Genomic DNA, 22629 nt, shown 5'->3' on the forward strand with positions numbered 1-22629 from the left:
CATGCATACATACATCCTAAAAAGTTTACACTTGTTTCACATTGTTCATAATACAGTGCATGTAACACTTAGGTAAATCACACGATGGCTATTATGAACAACATGCACTTAAAACGTATTTTTTTTTTAGTTCTGATTACATGTTGCGTAAAATGGTAATTAAGCAATACTGTTAAATAACAATTTTAATGTAACGTTAGATACATTTTGAACGTACCTTCCATATGTTTGAATAAACCGCTATATAAACTATACATAGACCCATTGTGTATTTTATACATATCACTGGTTTATTAAGATTAATGCGTTCTTGAAAAAGTACAAACCTTTTAGCTCCGCTGAAGTTCTCATTGTGCTGTAATCTTGACAAGTCTCTAATGAGAGCTGAGACTGAGTGGCGTTCCTTATCTTTGGCAAAGGCAGAGTCAAGTGTCCTTATTAGACTAAATCAATAAAGATATGAGTAAGGTGTTAAAACCGGGTCACTGCCCTTTCGGTAACACACCTACAGATGTCTCCAGTGCACCCTAATTTATTGCGGACACCTCCAGTGGACCGTCATTCAAATAAAAACAGTTTCAAAATAGGCTAGCTTTCCGCGATTAATTTGGAAAAATTTAACTTACATGTTAGCGGTGAAGTTTTGTCTTTCATAGGGTCAGGAATGAGCGTAAAGTGCTGCAGACACGCTTGATGAGGAAGTTTGGAGGTGAAAGAATTTTCTCAATCCGCCGCATTCCATCAGAGCTGATCTGACACCGGATATCTGCGGGGCGGAGTCTCTCCAGCCCTCCAACAATGTGCTGCACTATTTTCATGAGAAGCTAAAGCTAAATGAACACGGAGGCTGTCGGTCAAAACCCGGTCAGTTGTCTAGCTGAACACAGCTTTTGAGCATCACTCAGTCGAGACCAGCGAAAAGACTTTTAATTCGGATATGAAGCACTGCAACTTTTTTGCGAAAGAGTTTTGAATTATTTCTGTACTAATTGAGAGAGTTAAAGCAAACACCTCCCGTAATTATCCACACCTCTCCTACACTAATTACAGTTTAGCAAAGCATGAAAATGATCACACAAAATACTCAAACACACAATCTTAAGACTGAGGTAAGTTCTCAGTCACACTGTATAGAGTGTTTTCACAACACATCATCAAGCGGCCATGTTGGAAGCATTAAACGTAAACAATGCCACTGAACCAAACTTAAACTTGCATATTTTGCTGATTATTCCTGCTGAAAATAATCAATTATTGTCAGGTTTTGGGCTGTACTAATCAGTTGGACCGGGAATAACATTTGGAGTACTATAGCCTGCAGAAAGTTAAAACAAATCAAGAAGGCAGAAAAAACCTGTCTGAGGAACAAAAGGCTTGTATGGTTGGCCAAACTGAACCAGGATTTCCAGGACAAGAATCTTGACAACATTCGTGTTTGTTCTTATCATTTCAGGTGTCAGGTAGATGAAATATTAGGCTAATATCTTAACATGGTTTGTACAGATACTGTAAAATAAAATTCCAGGACTTTGAAGGACTTTTCAAGCACTACTTTTTTTATTTTCAAGGACTGCAATCAGAGATTGAAAAAAATCTGAAAAAAGATTTTCAAAACCGCCCCGAAGTCCTGATCTGAATCAAATGATTCGCGATACCCAACTTGAGGTTCTGATCAATTGAATCAATTGATTTGTAATGCGCAACGTTACGATCTGAATCAAACGATTTACGGATTGCACTCCAAAGTTCCCATCTAAATCAAACGATTCATGATCCACACATTGAAGTCCCGATCTGAATAATGATTTGTGAACCATATTCGCTCTGAAGTCCTGATCTGAATCAAACGGTTTGTGATATGCGAAGTTCCGATCTAAATCAAATGATTTGCGATACATGACTTTAGGTTCGGATCTAAATCAATTGATTTAAGATGCGCAACGTTACGATCTGAATCAAATGATTTGAGGTCCGCACACCGAAGTCCCGATCTGAATATTGATTTGCGAAACCATATTCGCTCTGAAATCCCGATTTGAATCAAACGGTTTGTGATACACAAAGTTCCGATCTAAATCAAATGATTCACGATTCACACACCGAAGACCCAATCTCAATAATGGTTTTGCGAACCATATTCGCTCTGAAGTCCCGATTTAAATCAAACGGTTTGTGATACGCGAAGTTCCGATCTAAATCAAAAGATTTGCGATACACGACTTTAGGTTCTGATCTAAATCAAATGATTCGCGATGCCCAACGTTCCGATTTGAATCAAATGATTTGCGGTCTGCACTCCAAAATCCCGATCTGAATAATGATGTGTGAACCATCATTTCAGATCAGGACTTGGAGCGTGAATCATTTAATTCGCAGAGTGATTCAAGAGTCGGCTCTAAAGTCCTGATCTGAATCAAATGATTCGCAATACGCAAAGTTCCAATCTGAATCAAATAATCCGCACTCCAAAGACCCAATCTGAATAATGATTCACAAACCATCCTTTCAGATCAGTACTGGGAGAGTGGATCGCAAATCATTCAGTTGTGTAATGATTCAAGAACCCGCTCTGAAGTCCTGATCTGAAGTCAGAGGTAGGATGCAAATAATTTGTGAACCCACTGCAAAGTCCTGATCCAGATCAAATGAGGTTCCGATCTAAATCAATTGATTTGCGATACGGAAAGTTACGAACTAAGTCAAATGATTCACGAACCCGCTCCAGAGTCCTGATCTAAATCAAATGATTCACAATACGTGATTTGAAGGCCCAATCTGAATCAAATGATTTGCAATTCGTGATCCGATTGGAGTGCTTCGAAACAGTGAATTATGTAATTTTTTTTTTTTAATAATTACAAGCAATGTCAAAATTCAAAATGAAATGGCTCTTTTAATTTGATCTGGTTTTTGCTAGTGAATCTTGAAATGAAAAGCAGTCACAAGTTTGAATCAGTCGGAGCGGCTCCAGTTTAAATGACTCACTCAATTGATTTGGTTCATCTGTTCCTCCTTTGGCATCTTCAGCCATGTTTACATGACACTGTCAGTACTACTACTGGTTTAGTGTGATAGTTTTATGACATTAACTGAAAAAGTATGTTGTGTGAATTTTGTCTGAAAAGATTTGTGCTTGTTGACAAAATTAAACACTTATATCTTAGATACATTGTCTTTTTATAATTCAAGCACTTTTCAAGTACCTCTTCAGGAATATTGCTATTTTCAAGATTTTTCCAGGCCTTAAATTTCAAAAAGTCAAATTATAAGGTAAGTCACAATGGAAGCTATTATTAATAGTTGAAAATTATTATATCACAATAGTTGTTTTTGAAATGTTTTGAAACTTTTTAACTTTCAGCTCTGAGTTCAATACTCCCAATTTTAATTCTCTTCCCTTTCTGTCTCCTTGAGCTCATCCAGATTGCCTTCTTTTTAGTCTCTCATTCTTTGTGTAAATAGGAAGTGAATAGAGGTCTGGGAGAGGATAGAGAGACAGAGACAGCACACAGAGATCAACGGGGCTTTAGTCCTAAGTGTCCAAACACTTTGTTTATTTATGTTGGAAGATGGGGATTACGTAAAAATCTTTTTTAAATGCAGCTAAGCACTCAATACAGGACCCAAACATTATGCATACTAATGTGAACTTGGATCATACACTGGTTTCAAGAGCATTATGCAATTTCCTTCACACACACACACACACACACACACACACACACACACACACACATTCACATGAACCCATAAAAATATGTGCATACACACAAACACACCTGCAGTGACTGCATCAAGAGAAACTCTGGGGCTTATGAGATCATTTAGACAAATTTAGACTATGAGTAATCTAATATGAACACAAACAAATATATTAATTATGTAGCTACTAGTTATAGATTGTTGTGCCTTCAGAGGGATTATACTACATTACTCAATTATGAGACTGCTAAATGTCAGTGAATGCAAATTCCCTCATCTCCAGAGTGAAAATAAATAAATTTTATCCAGCTGACCTGTTCCAAGAGACTTATATTTGATTTTTTTTTAAATGTAATTTATTCCTATGATCAAAGCTAAAGTTTGTGTGCTAAATTTATAGTGATTATAGAAGACATTCATAATGTTACAAAAAAATTCTATTTCAGATAAATGCTGTTTGTTTGAACTTTCTATTCATCAAAGAAACCTGAAAATGTTCTACTCAGCTCAACAAAATAATAAATGTTTTTTGAACAGCAAATCAGAATATTAGAATGATTTCTGAAGGATCATGTCACTGGAGTAATGACGCTGAAAATTCAGCTTTTGAATCACAGGAATAAATTATATTTTAAAAGATATTCAAATAGATAGCAGTTATTTTAAATAGTAAAAATATTTTACAATTTTACTGTTCTGTTTTTGCTGTATTTTGGATCAAATAAATCCAGGTCTATAGAGCAGAAGAGACTTTAAAAACATTAAAAATCTTACTGTTCAAAAACTTTTGTGGTAGTGTAGGACAAAAAGGAAAAAAAACCTTTTTCACAGAAATAAGATAAAATTATTTTTCCATTTAACCTTTTTCAGATAAGCTTATCACCCTAACCTTTAAATTACTTATAATATACAGCCATGTCATTGGGAGGGAATTGTTCAAAATCGTCTATGCGCAGCGTCAGCAACAGACCATGTGAGTCATTAATTATGGGTTGTTTGGTTTACTTGAACTCATGAAAAATAAAAAAAGCTCCCTTGTCACTTCTCATCTACATTATAACCAAACTAAAACTTTTTTAATGTTCACCAAGGCTGCATGAATTGATAGAAAATGCTGTAAAAACAGCCATACTGTGAAATATTTTTTACAATTAAAAATAACTGTTTTCTATTCTAATATATTTTAGAATGTAATTTAATGATGTATTCTTGATAAATAGAAAGTTCAAAAGAACAGCATTTATTTGAAATAGAAATCTTTTGTAACATTATAAATGTCTGTACTGGTGCTTTTGATCAATTTAATGCACCCTTGGTTATAAAAGCCAAATAAAAATGTACTGACCTCAAACTTTTCATTGGTAGTGTTACTGTTCTCTAAAATGGTTTGTGTAACATTAAAACTACAAAAAGCCCAAAACAGAGAAATAATGGACAGTAAATTATAATTTACCCTATAAAATCAAAACAAAAAGAAAAAAAGTTCCTGAAGAATATAAAATCGGTAAATATACAGTATGTCACAAAAGTGAGTACACCCCTCACATTTCAGCAACCATTTTAGTATATCTTCTCAAGGGAAAATACTATAGAAATGAAACTCTAAGTGAACTTGTCCAAGGTGTCAATATATTGTGTTAGCACCATTGTTATCTGGCACTGCCTTAATCATCCTGGGCATGGAATTGACCAGAACTGCACAGGTTTTTGCTGGGATCCTCTTAGACACATGATGCTTCTCCACCTTACACTTGAGGATGCCCCACAGGTGCTTAATAGGGTTCAGGTCTTGAGATATACTTGGCCACCCATCACCTTCACCTTCAGCTTCAGGCTGTTGTCATCTTGGTGGTGTATTTGGGATCTTGTTGGAAAACTGCCGTTTGGCCTAGTTTCTAAAGGGAAAGCATCATGTTCTGCTTCAGAATGTCCAGTACATAATGGAATCCATGTTTCCCTCAATGAACTGCAGCTCCCCAGTATCAGCAGCACTCATGCAGCCCCAGACCATGATGCTACCACCACCATGCTTGACTGTAGGCAAGACACAATTTTCTTGGTACTTCTCACCAGGGCATCGCCACACATGCTGGACACCATCTGAGCCAAACAAGGATATCTTACAGTCTCATCAGACAGGACATGGTTCCAGTGATTCATACTCTTAGACAGGTTGTCTTCAGCAAACTGTTTGCAGGCCTTCTTGTGAGCCAGCTTCAAATGAGGCTTCCTTCTGGGACGATGCCTATGCAAACTTGCAGTGTGCGGCGTATGATATGAGCACTGACACGCTGACCTTCTACTTCTGCAACCTTTAAAGCAATGCTGGCAGCACTAATGCATCTGTTTTTTGAAGCCAGGTTCTGCACTTGACACACAGAACGAGTGCTCATCTTCGTTGATCAACCCTTGCTAGGCTTGTTCCGAATGGAACCCATCTTGGAAAACCTCTGTATGACCCTGACCACTGTAGTGTAACTCGGTTTCAGGGTGTTACTGAACCTCTAATAGCCTTGGCCATCTTTGTGGAGAGCAACAATTCTAATTCTCAAACCCTCAGAGAGTTCTTTGCCATGAGATGCCATGTTGAACATCCAGTGGTCCTTATGAGAGAATTGTACTTAAAGCACCAAATTTAATTGCTCTAATACAAGATACACAACTTTGTATGGTCCTGTCAAGCAGACAAAAACATAATCATGATTAATAGGACATGTGGCTTTGCATGGTTAAACAACATACTGCTGTTATCACTTTTGTTGCCAGCTATTTTGACAATAATGGCTGTATGTTGAGTTATTTTCAGAGGACAGTAAATCTATACTGCTATAAAATCTGCACATTGACTTCTCTAAAATATATCCAAGTTTCATTTCTATAGTATTGTCCCTTGAGAAGATATACTAAAATGGTTGCTGACTTTTGTGAGATACTGTACATAAAATCATAACTCGTTATCAGTGTCAGGGGCAGTTTAGCACATATAATGCATGTTAAGCACTTGATAAATGTGCATGGTGCCTTTCTACCATTATCAGGTTGCACTGGATGTTTGTAACTGAATAGTGTAGGAGTGTTTTATTCACAGAAGTGCTGTTTTGAGAACTTGCCGAAAAATAGTTATTAAAGGTTCAACTCTAAGCCTACATGGATCAAGGTGATTATGGTTTATGCTTCTACCAGAAAGAGAGAAAAACAGAGAGAAGAAACAAAACAACAAAAAACTAAAGAGAAGGAAGCGCAATGACCAATCGCAGAGATCCTAAAAGAGTTGAAAAGGTGAGTGAATGAAAAAAGATATACAAAAGAGAGGAAGAAAACATGGAAATATGGCAATGAATGAAAGAAAAGACTAGTGGGCCAAAAAAAAAAGAACTTACTGGTGTCAGACGGACAGCAATAATCAGACTCAGGGTCTCCATGGTAGTAAAGATCCATTGCCTGGGAAAAAGAAAAAGAAGTAATGTAGGTCAGTGCAATGACTTTAATGGAAACACTCTTTTGTTGTCTAAGTACTACGTGTCTCTTTTGACCTATACACTAGTTTAATGACAGAATGAGGCCTTTGGCCTTGAAAGTGACATAACTGAATATTAGAATTAGGACTTTGCTTTATTATTAATGTGCTTACTGAGTCACAGAGATGATTTTGTATCACACAGACACACTTATCACAGTGAAATTATGACTTTCAGATGGACTGTCACATCGGCCTTAATCTACAGCTTGCAAAAAATGAAATCATGTGACATCTGGCTTACAGTTTTGCACTCAAGCAGCAAGCTTTCTGTGTGAAGTGAGTGAGAGAGCATGAGAGAACGTGAGAGAATGACAGAAAGAGCAATTACCCAAATCCACTTCTTTAATAACTTCCCTGGAGAGCCGGCTAACAGAACAGTGAAATATGTGAGGGATAGTATTAAAATCTTTGCACGTGCACCTGTGCTAAGCTTTCCCAGCCCATGTGTCTCACTGCTCTTTCATCTTGTGTAAACAAGTGGCTAAGTGGCTAAAATTAAGGTCAGACAACAAAGAATGAAGAATTAAAAATGAGCACAAAATAATGCTTCCACAAATGTGTTTCACTGTTTTTTTTAAATATTTTGCTTGAAAAGTGCTTGTTTGCTTGTTATCTGATGCAACTTATACATTTTTGCATGAGACATTTGTTTGTGTGCTGACCTGTGTGCGCTGACGTGGTTGCCATGCCTCCTCGTGCCCGTAAGTGATGAAGGGTCCATTGCAGATGCAACATTCCAGCAGTACGGGGCTTCCCAGCAGGGGTGACATCGTCCAGGGGCAGATCACATGCCCCTCTGACTCTGCCTCCTTCACCTTACTATCGTTGTGATGTCGACTGAGCATCTTCCATTTTCTCACCTGTTGAAAAACACAAATGAGGTAAGCTACTGTACTGACATGGCCTAATAGAGACCTATGCCAGATATTCTGCCAAAAAAACATCTGTTTGGTTTTGATTATCATGTCTATTGCAGTGTTAATTTCGGTGACAAATAATTTGTTTATTAATAAAAAAAATTTCACAGATGAAAACAAGACGATAACGAAACAAACTCATTTTGAATGACAAAAACTATGACGAAAATCTACTGACATTTTCGCCAATGAATAAAAATGAGACGAAAATGTTAGGGAGGGACAAATTGGGAAAAGATTTAGAATGAATCTGCTTTGTGGTTAAAAGGTTAGATACATACATCTAAACTGTATCATATTGCCTATTGATCTATCCAGGGGGACATAAGCTAGCATACATTTGCTGCATGTCTCAAAAATGATTTTAAATTGTTTGTTTTGAAGAGTCTTCACCTAAACACACTTGGTTACATCTTATGTGAATGTAAACAGTTGGGTATCCGGTTTAAAGGGACAGAAGCCTAATTTAGTTGATATTGTCTGTGGCATTGATGTTAATCAAGCAACAATAGACAGAAAATCACTAACTGCTCTTGGCTCACTTTAGTAGACTCAATACAGATGAAATAAGATCTACATTTATTTATAGGAATAAATATGTCTGCTTGAAAGAATGAAGAATAGTAAAGAAGTTGTTAATGTACATAATTAACCACTGGTATTCCACAAAAAAGAAGACAATGTTCTTGTTTCTTCATGAGAAATGGTTTCATTTAATTTTTAATATAAAAGGCATGTTGCGTGTCACAGCAGTTAAATCTGTGTCTATCATGATAAAGCTTTAATATCAAACCAATACAATGAGTTTGGTTATTTAGAGAATATATAGAGAAATGCTTAATAAATGCATTACACTGTAAATGAACTCATTAGATTTTAGCTGACTGTAGATTTAGTCTACTAAAATCTTATGATATTTAGTCAACTAAAACTAGATTAAAGCTAAAACAATTTTGATGACTAAAATATGACTTAAACTAAATAGCATTTTAGTCAAAAGACTATGACTAAAATCAAATCAAAGTTTGCACGCACACCGAAAGCTGTTGTCACATGGCATGTGAATACTAAACTATTTTCTCTTTCATGTCTTACTGCGCTTAAACTGTCAAGTTTATGTTAAAAACACACAGGAGTTACAAAAACAGTCAGTTATGTCTGTGAAGGTTGACAGCTGGTAAAGAAATAGCATGTTTATATTACATCTGTGTGGCAGCAGTGTAATATACAGTAAATAAATCAATATATCCCCTGCTCTCTTGTCTCCTCTGAGGATGGGACTCTAAATAGTGCCAACTGCAGAACAGTTAGTATGCTTTGCTTGAACTTTTGCCATGGCATTAGAAGTGATACACCGTTGTCGCTTGCGAAAACAGAATGGCGGCACAGTGGGAAACATGCAGATTAAGGGGTAGTAATATTAGAATAAGATCCCCTTTCTATATCAGGAGGGAGAAAAATCTGAGCGGCTCATTTTTTCACAAGACTTACCCAAAAAAATTTACTGGGTTGCTGTTTTTCACATTTCGAGTTGGTTAAACACTTAAACACGGACAAAGATTTACAAACTATAAAGACAACATTACTTGAAAATTAATACTTTTTGTTAAGAAAATATGCATTCAATTGTTCAAAAGTAAAAACTTTTACATTGTTACAAAAAGTTTCAATTGAAAAAAGGCTGTTCTTTTAAACTTCATCGTGAACTTCAGCATTACCTTGAATCATTATTATTGGTTTCCTCACAAAAACATTGAGCAGCACAACTGTTTTCAACTGGTAAAAATAAGAAATGTTTCTTGAGCAGCAAATCAGCATATTAGAATGATTTCGGAAGGATCATGTGACACTGAAGACTGGAGTAATGATGCTGAAAAATTCAGCTTTGCCATCACAGGAATAAATTACATTACTTTATATTAAAATAGAAAACTGTTCTTTTAATTTATATTTATAATTGTATATTTGCATCATACAATTGTTTTTCTTAAAGAATTTTTCTATGAACCACCTAATTTAGCTAGTTCTTACTAAAAAAGTGACTCAAAGTTCTCTTAATTTATGTTAATTAATGTATGTAATCACTGGTGATGAGCTCACCAAGTAAAATTCCAAACAACTAGGTTGTCATGGCAATAAATAAATAAATAAATAAATAAAAATAACTTGGCACAGGAACAATCTCTCACTTGAGCAATCTCAAGTCTTGTTCGAGGCCATAATGATTATAGTTCATGGATTCTCTATTGCAGGGTTTAAAAAAAATAGTTTAGTTAGCAGCTCAGACTTTAACCACTACGTCACAATACCCCATGAGTAAGCATGATGTGCAAAAACAACACATTAAGAGACACAGTAAAGTATAAATAGAAGCATTTTGTCATCAGTGCTGTAGCTCATCATGTGCTTTTCTGAGTGTCTAAATAATCAAGTAAATCAAGACATTAATTATCTTAGAGATTGAAGTTTTAGGGGCGAAATTCACTAAGAATATATTATGCTAATAGCTAATAGAGTTATTCATTTAAATGAGCTGACTGTGTTAGTTTAGCACCTGATTCACAGGATAAAATACCTATTTTTGGATTTAAAAAAGTGCCTGTTTAGCAAAGTTTACTCTGAAGGTCATAGAACTAGATCTAAATTTGACTCAAAGTGAAGTGTGTGTGTGTAATAACCGTGCTGATAAAAGCTCAACGGTCAGTGAAAGACGTCACTGCAGCGACTCAAGCTTATTCTATAATCCACCAAAATCACAAAGACACACACACACTTTGCTCTTTAGCCTTTGGTGCCAAGAATGAAGCACAGATTCTGGGGAAAGGTGATCTTAGAACTGTAACTAGCCTTTCTTGAGGTCCTGGTCTTGTGGACACACTCAGCCTGGCCCAAATATTTCAACATCAAAAGCTGCCGATTATGTAAGTGCACTTACAGGAAAATGTTAAGATAAAAAACGGTTAATCAGCAACTCTTCCCTCCCCAGTCCTCCAAACAGTGTGTGAGTTGGCATTTCTCATGCAAGGCTTTGCACTGCTATTGTAATCTGAAATCTCTCTGACAGTATTTACCAGGCAGAGATTTTCTAGTCAATACAAAGTCATTATATTTTCGAAGCCCCGGGGTGTGTTTGTGTCTGTTTATGTGTGTAGCCAGGGAGGTTAATTCGCACACTGTAACTCTGTTTGAAAAGATTAGCCCCAAACTCTTATATGAGATTGGCCTATGTGGAATTCCCTAAAGGATTCCTCCCTCGGCATCCCATCACGAAACCCAGCTGGGAACAAATGCAACTGAAAGTCCCATTTCCTTCGCCCTCTTGACATTAAGTACTTTTGGGAAGTTGTCTGACACAGATGTCCTATGGTGTGTAAAATATTCCTGGCAAAAGTATTATTTAAATATTATAAAAGTATTTATTTTATAAAAAAAATATTAAACATGTTTATCTGTACTGATCATAAAATATACCAAATTGTATTGTTTAAACATATTTTAAAGAATTTTGTTTTCATATTTTTTAATACTTTTTGATTACTTTTAATAAATTTTATTAAAATACACTACCAGTCAAAAGTCGCTTCTGCTCACCAAGCCTGCATTTATTTGATCAAAAATACAGCAAAAGCAGTATATATTGTGAAATATTTTTTACTATTTAAAGTAACTGCTTTCTATTTGAATATATTTTAAAATGCAATTTATTCCTGGGGAAGCCAATTATAGAAATTAAACACATTATTTAACACGGATGCTTTCAGTTTATCAAAAGTGATGATAAAAGGCATTTATAATGTTACAGAAGATTTCTATTTCAGATAAATGCTGTTTTTCTAAATTTTCTATTTATCAAAGAAACCTGAAAAAAATTCTACTCAACTGTTTTCAACATAATAATAATAATAATAAATGTGTTTCAGGCAGCAGATCAGAATATTAGAATGATTTCTGAAGGATCATGTGACTGCAGTAATGGTGTTAAAAATTCAGCTTTGAAATCACAGGAATAAATTGCATTTTAAAATTTATTTACACAGAAAACTGTTATTTTAAATAGTAAAAATATTTCAAAATTTTAATGTTTTTGCTGTACTTTGAATCAAATAAATGCAGGCTTAGTAAACAGAAGAAACTTCTTTACAAAACATTTAAAATCTTACTGTTTAAAAACTTTTGACTGGTACTGTATTATACTAAAACACATCATATACAGTGTATACATAAAACTAAATCTGCTCTAGGGCTGGGCGATTAATCAAAAAGTAATCGAAATCGACATTCAGAACCTATAATCGATCAATTTTTTCCAGGTCAATTATTTCAATTACTTTCCCTTTAAAAACACTACTGCGTGTGGAGTCACGTGACCCCGCTCCGTTATGTTGCGTTATTCCGCAGACATGTCGATGGAGAGCTTAAACAGTATTTATACAGTAAAAAGTATTTACAGGATATACAAGAGTAATTTTATTTAGAAGAGATACTGCTTATTTTCTACTTTTAATATTTATTATTTTATAAATAATTTATTTTGTTTCCAAAAGTGCAAGTTATTTATTTTCACTAATTTAAGAAAAATGTCACTTTTCATTTTAAGCAATGTGTGCTTTAATTTCAGTTGTTCAACACTGATGTTCAATAAATAACCATAGATAGTAGATAGTGTGTGCACCCTTCATTCAAAAATCTCTCACTTGTAATATGTGCGCATATTTACTGTACAAAACTTGTCAGTGAACTATGAGGGCAAAAAATAAATATTATTTAAATATAATTAAATACAATTTTATTAATGAATAAAATAATCATTCATTAATCGTAATCGGGTTAAAATGTTCAATTAATCGAGATTTTGATTTTTGGCCAAATCGCCCAGCCCTAATCTGCTCTACACAAGATTTTAGCATGCATTGTTCATGCCCATAGGATTTGCACCAAAAATGAATTTGTCACACCACAGGACCATTTAAAATAAACTCTCTGAGGCAAAAGGTGATTAAAAACTGTGGAATAAAAAAATGGCAACCAATCCCAACACCTAAGATTCTTAAGATAGACATTCCCCTATTCATACAAAATGTAAAATACCATTGTGATGTTGATTTAAAGACAAAAAATCATGAGCATGTCATGTGTCAACTACCATTTATCAGTTTCTATAAAAGCTAAAAATATTTTATGAGCGTTATACAGTAGCATGTGAGTCTTTTCTGTCTAACCCAAGCTATCTAAATCATGACATACTATAAAGCTATGCTGTTTTCATGTAAAACTATTTTAATGAATGCGGACAAACCCTGTAATTAAATGAAAAAAAAAAACACTTTAACCATGAATCATATATTTATTTATTTTTACCTTTGAGAGATTTAGCTCAATACTGTGGTCATGTTTTGTCCCTGGAGTCTAGCAAAGTAAAGCCCTACACTAAATCCTGTAAGCATAATTAAACCCGCTCTGAACCAGGAAAGTATTCCATTCCCACAGAATAAGTATTACTCCCCCCTTAAAATCTATTAGCCCGCTGTGCTTCTTTTGTAGGAGGATTGTGGAACGATTCAGGAAAGATTACAGAATGATTCAGGCCTTTTCTGCACCAGTACAAAGCTCTCTAAATATAATCGCTCCTTCAACACGATAGCGGAAAATATATAAAGTAGGTGAAGGTCACGAACTTCCTTAGACGAACTTCTACCCAGCTGACACCGCTGGCCCACGCTTGGAAGGTGAGAGGAAATTTGGCTCGGAGCCACCCTCGACTGGCACAGCACCAGAGAGTTAGCATGCAACAGCGTAGTTAAGAGGCTTGGCAAAAGACAAGAGGCTCAAAACAGAGATAAAGAACCACCTGAACTAGAGCAGGAGGTTTGACTGGAACTGACGCTGATGTTGCCACTTTAAGGGCTCTGGTGACAGCACTTCTGTGTGGTGTGTTTTCCCCTGAAACCTAGTAACCATTAGCCTCATTAACCCCAACTGGAAATTCATAGGGGACAAAGGGTTATAGAGCCAGAGATGAGATGCGTGAACAAACAGATAAAAATAGTACTTTGTTAATTGGCTGACAGTAGTCCAGAAGCCATTATTGTATAATCCTGCTTACTTATACAACATAAATGCTTTGTACTGATAAAGTCAGAGCTATTATAAAAATACCTAACCAGCAGTTAACTAAAACCATTAAAAAAGTCACTTAAAATGAATGTTAACTGCCAGCTGCCAAAGCAGCATTCTCATTGAGTTTAAAGAAGACCTATTAAGCCCCTTTTCCAATATGTAATATAAGTCTCAGGTTATCCCAGAATGTGTCTGTGAAGTTTCAGCTCAAACTATTTAACACATCATTTATTATATCATTTTGAAAATGCCTATTTTTGAGTGGAAGCAGAAACACGCTGTTTTCGTGCATGCATCTTTAAATGCAAATGAGCTGTTGATCCCAGCCCCCTTTTCCAGAATATGGCTGTGCCTTTACAGCTCGTACATCAGATACTCTGCTAAAAGACATCTGTTTGGTTTTGATTATCATCTATTGTGCTGAAATCATGCGTTTTAAACCATATTAGTTTACACTTCTGATAAAGGGTTATCTGAATGCACACATCCTAAGCACACGCACAGAAAGCGGCTGTTACACCGCATGTGAGTACTAAACTAAATTCTCTTTCATGTCTTATTGCGCTTAAACGGTCAACTACACACAACTTTATGTTAAAAGGGCAGGAGTTATAAAAACAGTCAGTTATGTCTATGAAGGTAAACAGCTGGGAAAGAAATCACATGTTTATATTAGATCTGTGTGGCAGCAGTGTAATATACAGTAAATAAATCAATAAATCCCCTGCTCTCTTGTCTCCTCTGAGGCTGAGACTCTAAATAGTGTTCAGGGCTTGTCTGTGCAGACAAAGACAGAACAGTTAGCATGCTTTGCTTAAACTTTTGCCATGGCTTTAGAACTGGTACACCGTTGTCGCTTGTGGAAAAAAAAAAGGGCGGCAGTGTGGGTGGAAACGTGCAGATTATAATAAGATCCCCTTTCTACATCAACAGAGGTGAAATGTGAGCGGCTTATTTTTTCACAAGTTTGCAGAAAAAGGTTTCCAAAATAAAGTTACTGGGTTGTCCTTTTTCACATTTTCTGAGTTGGTAGACCCAATTATAACACCTAAACATGGAAAAAGGCAGATTTTCATGATACGTCACCTTTAACTTGACATACTAAAAATAACTGAAATAAAAATGAATGAAAAACTATACAGACATATAAATAAAAATCTAATTTAAAAAACTATATTATAATATTTAACTAAATTTTGAAAACTAAAACAGTATCTCAGTGATTCTAAAATCACACTGGTAACAAAGTCCACAGCATCTCAGCAGGGTGAAGAAACCGTTGCTTGATTCGTTTGTTTATGAGACGAGTCAAAGCTCTGGAATTCCAGTCACTAAGATCAAAACAGCTTTGAATTTACGAGAACTAATGACACATGCTCTGGATTGTGGACAGACGATGGCAGAAGTGTGTGTTTTTGTGGTTGTGTTTGCCCAGAGGAACATTTTGTAGCTCAGCTGCTGCTCTCTCATGGCTCAGGAGACTTTTTGTTTAGGTACTGTCATCGTCTAAAAAGTTTCTCTTAAGATAAAATAGAAATAGAAGTGTATAAAGCAATACAATTAGCATATGCCAGAATCTGACCTTTAGAGGAGACACATGTGAGATTACTGTGGTCTCTCTCCGAAGATAAATCTAAAAAGGAGACTTGAAAAAAAATTCCTGATAATTTACTCACCCCCATGTGATCCAAGATGTTCATGTCTTTCTTTCATCAGTCTCAAAAAAATTAAGGTTTTTGAGGAAAACATTCGAGGATTTTTCTCCATATAGTGGACTTTAGTGGGAGCCAACCAGTTGAAGGTCCAAATTGCAGTTTCAAAGCAGCTTCAAAGGGTTCTACATGATCCCAGACGAGGATTAAGGGTCTTATCTATTGAAACAATCAGTCAAAAAAAAAAATTATATACATTTTAACCACAAATGCTTGTCTTGCAACAACACAACCTGATGTATTATGTAATGATGTTGAAAAGGTCAAGCATGACACAGGCGGAAGTATACCGACCCATTGTTTATGAAGCGAACGGACAAAGAAAGTCAAATGCCTTTTACAAAAAAAGGTAAAACAACAATGTCAGATGTTTTTGAAATTGCGGGAGAAAATTAGATGGCTAGTCCAAGACAAGCATTTGTGGTTAAAAAGTATATATATATTTTTAAATGACTGATCGTTTTACTAGAATTAGATCCTTATTCCTCGTGTAGAGCCCTTTGAAGCTGCATTGAAACTGCAATTCGGACCTTCAACCTGTTGATCCCCATTGAAGTCCACTATATGGAGAAAAAACCTGGAAAGTTTTCCTCGAAAACCTTGAACATCTTGGATGACATAGGGGTGAGTCAATTATCAGGAGATTTTTATTCTGGTAGAACTTCTCTTTTCTTTGTACAGAAGAAAGGGTGAGTAAATGATGCAAGAATTAAAATTTTTGGATGAACCATTCCTTTAAATAAGCCTCTGATTATGTTACTGTCTAAAAGAAACAAATTAGGTATTAAAATGTTTTCACTTTAAACCCTCTACATTAAAGTGTTTAATCAGTCATAAGCAATCAGACACTTAATATAATCATCATGACAGGAACAATCTGCTACATTACTTTTATTAAGCATTTTAATTATGAAAATATGTGACCCTGGAGCACAAAACCAAAGTCTTAAGTAACATGGGTGTATTTGTAGCTATAGGCAAAAATACATTGTATGGGTCAAAATGATTGATGCCATATGATGCCATAAATCATTAGGATATTAAGTAAAGATCATGTTCCATGAAGATATTTTGCCAATTTCCTACCATAAATATATCAAAACTTTTTAAAATTCTGATATGCATTGCTAAGAACTTCATTTGGACAACTTTAAAGCTGATTTTCTCAATATTTTGATTCTTTTGCACCCTCAGATTCCAGATTTTTAAATAGTTGTATCTCAGCCAAATATTGTCCTATCCTAACAAACCATACATCAATTTATTGAGCTTTTAGATGATGTATAAATCTCAATTTAAAAAAAAATACCCTTATGACTGGTTTTGTGACATATTACATTTGTATAAAATCTTCGTAAAAAGACATACAGAAACATTTTCAGTTCAATTTAAATTGATCTATATAGGACTTTTCACTTTCTTTATTTGTTGCTTATTTTGTCCAGTTGTTTTATAAAAATCCTTTATTTTCTCCTATATTTTCCATTTTTTAATTTATTTCTACAAAGTTGTCTGCCAAGCAAGACTCGTGATGCTAGAAACCTTAGAATCACTCCTGAAGGATGAATAGATGCATGAATAAACATTTGACAGATGACCGAAAAGTTAATAAACAGGAATGAGGAGGCCCTAGACACTGAAGAGTTTAATCAGTCATAACCAATCAGACACTTGATATAATCATCACGACGGGAACAATCTGCTTCATACAGTAATCATTTAGCAGATTCTCCAAATAAATCACATACAATCTCATCACAGGCTCACAGTACTGCAGCCAGCGCAATGTGGTCAATCAAACTTTATGCTCATTTCAACCCGGCGAAACCTGGCACTATAAAAACCGGCCCTGTGTGTGTGCGTTTGTGTGATTCGCAGACCTCATGAGCGATGAGTCATCGGCGCAACCCCCCGCTCCTCGCATCTTTCTGCCACATTAATTCCACAAACACACACAAACACAAACAAGCACACAAACCCACATGCCGAGCGAGAAGGAGCCCCACTGCTCTCCATATTTTCACAGGGCGTGAAATAAAAATCCTTCCAGGCAACATCTACTGTAAAACACGATCATGTTCTTTCTAAAGAGTCAATAAAACAAAATAAATGACACACAATACAGATCCATCATAGAGTTTGGACGGACTTTAACTACAAAAATCAAACCTTAGCTGTTGCTTTAGCCTAATAATTAAAACGATGACTGATTAGCGAAAGATCTGAGCTGACAGTGATGATGAAGGCAAGTTATGAGGATGAACAGTATTAGATATTACTCTCAGGTTGCTGAATGAATTCAGTCATTCATAGACGCTGATGCTGCTGCGATTCCGTCATTCGCACCCTGATGTACGTTACATAACTGCAGCCTCGAGACCGACCGGACACAAAATGATGTGTCATCTCTCTCGCTCTTGCTCTCTCCCATAATATTTCCTCTTCTCCTCTCCCATTCTCCCTGTCAGGACACATATATTTTTAACCCAACTTAATCTTGATATACATGCCGCCCATTGTAGCTCCTACACAAAACTCATGAATAAAACAACTCAGGCATTAGTTCTCTGGTTATTTGAGACGTGTTTGTGGCAAAGCAAAGGACAAATCGGCAAGAGGTTATCAAATCAATCAAACACAAAAACCAACCAACCTCAGACGGCTACACGTTTAGCAATTGTTATGTAATTGACACGGTCTGTCTGTATATATATTTATCTACACAGTGCTGCAAATATAACAACATATAAGACAAAGCAAGATATAATACAGCTAAGTTAATATGTTGCACAAAATATTACCTTCAATTTTAAAGATGGAAATCAGATTAGTTAGTTCATGGGTTTTCAAACCTTTTTTATATATTCAAGGATTACCAAATGTCTCATTTTCCTAAAATATAAAGCTATATATTTTTATGAATACAGACCTATTTTTGTTCTCGAATTCTAAAATTAAAACAAATTATTGAAATATAGTCAATATTTACTTTGTATTACATTTTAACATGAATATATTGGTAACAATTTACATTTGTTTTACAATTTTACAATTTGTCATTTGTTAACATAATTCAATGTATTAACTAACATGAACAATACATTCATTACACTATTTATTAATCTTTGTTAATGTTAGTTAATAAAAATACATTGTTATTTGTTTGTTCATGTTAGTTTACAGTGCATTAACTAACGCAAATGCTAAAATTAACATCAACTAAGATTATTAAATGCTGTAGAAGTACTGTTCATTTTTAGTTCATGTAACTAACATAGTTAACTAATGCTAACTAATGAACCTTATTGTAAAGTGTTACCAAAATATTCAATAAATTTGTAAAAAAAAAAAAAAAAAAATATATATATATATATATATATATATATATATATATATATACAAAAAGAATATTATACAAATATATAAAAAATACCAAGTTTATTATTTATATTTATATATATATATATATATATATATATATAAATAATAAACTTGGTATTTTTTATATATTTGTATAATATTCTTTTTATATTATATCTGTGTTCTATATCTTATATATTACAGAAACATTTTCTGTTAAATTCAAATTTATTTGTATTGCACTTTTCACATTTTTTTTTTATTTTGTTTGTGTGTTTCATAAAATGTTTTATAAAATCCTATTTACTCCCTTGCAACCCTTTAAAGTAGTTTATCACAATATTACATTAAGTGAACTTTATATTTGAAATATTTTCACAAATATTTTCAGTGCAGGTAGGAATTTTATGGAAGCCCATTTCCACCACTGAATAAAAACATTTTTTCCTCAGAATTGCATGATACAAACTTGTAAATCTGACTTTTTAAAGTCAGAACTGTGAGATATAAACTCGCAATTGCGAGAAATAAAGTCAGAATTTCAAGATACAAACTCGCAATTGTGACTTTTTTATCTAAATTGCAAGTTTATATCTTACAATTGTGACTTTTTTCATAGAATTGAGAGTTTATATCTCACAGTTGTGACTTTTTTCACAGAATTGCAAGTTTATATCTCTCAATTGTGACTTTTTTCATAGAATTGCGAGTTTTTATCTCACAATTGTTTTTTTTTTTCACAGAATTGCAAGTTTATATCGTGCAATTGCAACTTTTTTTCTCAGAATTGCTAGTTTAGATCTCACGATTGTGACTTTCTGAGAAAAAAAGTCAGAATTGCAAGTTTATATCACAATTCTGAGAAAATAATTTTGAGATGTAAACATGCAATTGCGAGAAAAAAGTCTGAATTGCTAGATAAAAAGTCACAATTCCCATAGGATTTTGCTATGTACCCAGGTAAAATTAAAATTGGCTATTTATTAAATATTTTAGGTGTTTCTTCATGTTTTTCTTTCTTTGTTTAAATGTTTCACACATTTTTTTTTCTAGAGAATATTGTTTTAATTGGCAATTTAGTACGCAATTTATTCTGTGTCCCCAAATCACATTCCATTATGTTAGTCTTTTGCAATGTCTAAACAAAAGCCAGTTACTTCCTATTAAGTGTTAGCAATGGATAAAATTAATTCTGTGATATTTTGTAATATTAGTTGGTTTGTGTCACTGTAAAACATTCCATTATGTTTGATAAAAATCATAGAAATTATCAAAAGTTGACACCTTATGCAAGCCAACATTGTTCCTCCCAGAGCAATGCCTAACTTTAGCTCTTAATTCCCATTCTGTTAGCTTCCAACCTATTAATTTTCATGCCATTGTGTAATTAATTAAATTATATGCTTCTGCAGTTAAAGTGCCAGAGTTTGACCACAGCACATTTCTGAAGGTCGCCTATACAAAAGCTTCCCTAAATAACACATACAACACAATGCATTTCAAACTGCCCGTCTGTTACATAAACCGAGGCTGCATATAGCAAGCAGAGATGCTGTCATGTGCAATCTCTCTACACAGGGATGACTGAGATACAGACTCCCTCTGAGCTCTGTGTCATCTCTCTAATACTCACAGTCTCCGAGAGCCAATCAAACAGTCAAGGAAGCAACTGTGGGGGAAAATGAGAGAGCGCTCAACTCAGCTAACCTAGTCTAACCCTAGGAAGCTGTTTAGCATTGCTAAATAGAAAGACAACATGCTCAACCTCTTATGCATCCCTACGGCACGCTAAGATTAAAAGCTTGCACCGCAAGGGATCAGAATAAACAAGCGAAATGGGGAAAAATGACATTAAGAGCGTTTCTTCAGAAGGTCCTGAAGTATGGATTGCATAGCCATTACTAAACTCTATTTATGATTGTGATTCTCATCACGTTTGTTGTAAACTGCAGTATGCTATCTGAGGTTATTTCAATCTGAATCTTTCATAAAAACTCTGGAACATATTTTGGGTAAAATTCAGACATAAACTTGCAATTTTGAAAAATAAAGTCAGAATTGTGAGATGAAAAAAATTCAGAAATATCTCACAATTCTGACTTTTTTTCAGAGAATTGCAAGTTTATATCTCGCAATTCTGACTTTTTTCACAGAATTGCAAGTTTATATCTCACAATTCTGACTTTTTTCAGAAAACTGTGAGTTTATATCTCGCAATTGTGACTTTCTTCTCAGAATTGCAAGTTTATATCTCGCAATTCTGACTTTTTTTTCACAGAAATCCGAGTTTATATCTCACAATTGTGACTTTTTTCTCAGAATTGCAAGTTTATATCTCACAATTCTGACTTTATTTTTCAGAATTGCAAGTTTATATCTCACAATTGTGACTTTTTTCTCAGAATTGCAAGTTTATATCTCGCGATTGTGACTTTTTTCACATTCTCATCACATTTGCTGTAAACTGCAGTATGCTATCTGAATCTTTCATGAAATGTCTGCAACATATTTTGGTTAAAATTCAGACATAAACTCACAATTCTGAGAAATAAAGTCACAATTGTGAGATATAAACTTGCAATTCTGAAAAATAAAGTCACAATTGTGAGATATAAACTCGTAAATCTGACTTTTTTTCACAAAATTGCAAGTTTATATCCCACAATTGTCACTTTTTTTCTCAGAATTGCGAGTTTATATCTTGCAATTCTGTTTGCTTTAAAACGGCGGTAAGCTATGAAATGTCTGCAACATATTTGGCTTAAAATTCCTCAATGGTTGTGTAAAACAACACCTTTTTAACTGGTCAAAAACAGCTCTGTTAACAGCAAGACGTTTCGGTGCATGTCTCTTTAAGTGATAATGAGCTCTGCTTACCCCGCCCCCCTCTTCCGTATTTTTGTGTATTCTGTGGCGCACTACCATCAAAAACAAAACTAATCTCTGCGTCTCAGTGGCTCTGATGTCGGGAGAAAATAAAGTCTCTTATGTTCACTTTTACACCCAAATACAAAACACCTGCATTGCTTACAAAACACTGTTGAGAAAATGGCGGACAGAGTACAACCAGCTGAGGGTGGAGATACGCTAATACCGGACAGTCTGTCACCGGTAGTGGCAGTAGTAAAATGCAGCCTAAAATGACACCTTTTTACCTTGTCAAAAACAGCTCTGTTTACAGTGACCCATTTTGGTGAATATCTCTTTAAATGATAATCAGCTACAGCTTTCCCCACCCCCTCTTTCAATTTTTGTGTTTTCGGTGGCGAATTACCATCACAAACAAAACTAAGACATTGTC

At 34.7% G+C, this 22629-nt stretch overlaps 1 protein-coding gene across 4 annotated transcripts in view; it reads right to left on the reverse strand.

The window, feature by feature from the left end:
- Nucleotides 1-22629, reverse strand: part of sgk1 (serum/glucocorticoid regulated kinase 1) — a 35118-nt gene that overhangs the window by 6914 nt on the left and 5575 nt on the right. Inside the window, exons 4-5 of one of the 4 annotated variants that reach the window (XM_073823842.1) lie at nt 7885-8082; nt 7083-7143 (exon numbers count right to left, since the gene is read on the reverse strand). In XM_073823842.1, the coding sequence (XP_073679943.1) occupies nt 7083-7143; nt 7885-8082 (259 nt within the window). Of the gene's footprint in view, nt 1-326; nt 555-626; nt 762-7082; nt 7144-7884; nt 8083-22629 lie in introns of those variants that run through there. The other 3 variants (XM_073823845.1, XM_073823844.1, XM_073823846.1) reach the window with 3 other exon arrangements.

The sequence above is a fragment of the Garra rufa genome, chromosome 18 (assembly GCF_049309525.1).
Source record: "Garra rufa chromosome 18, GarRuf1.0, whole genome shotgun sequence".
Taxonomy (NCBI): Eukaryota; Metazoa; Chordata; class Actinopteri; order Cypriniformes; family Cyprinidae; genus Garra; species Garra rufa.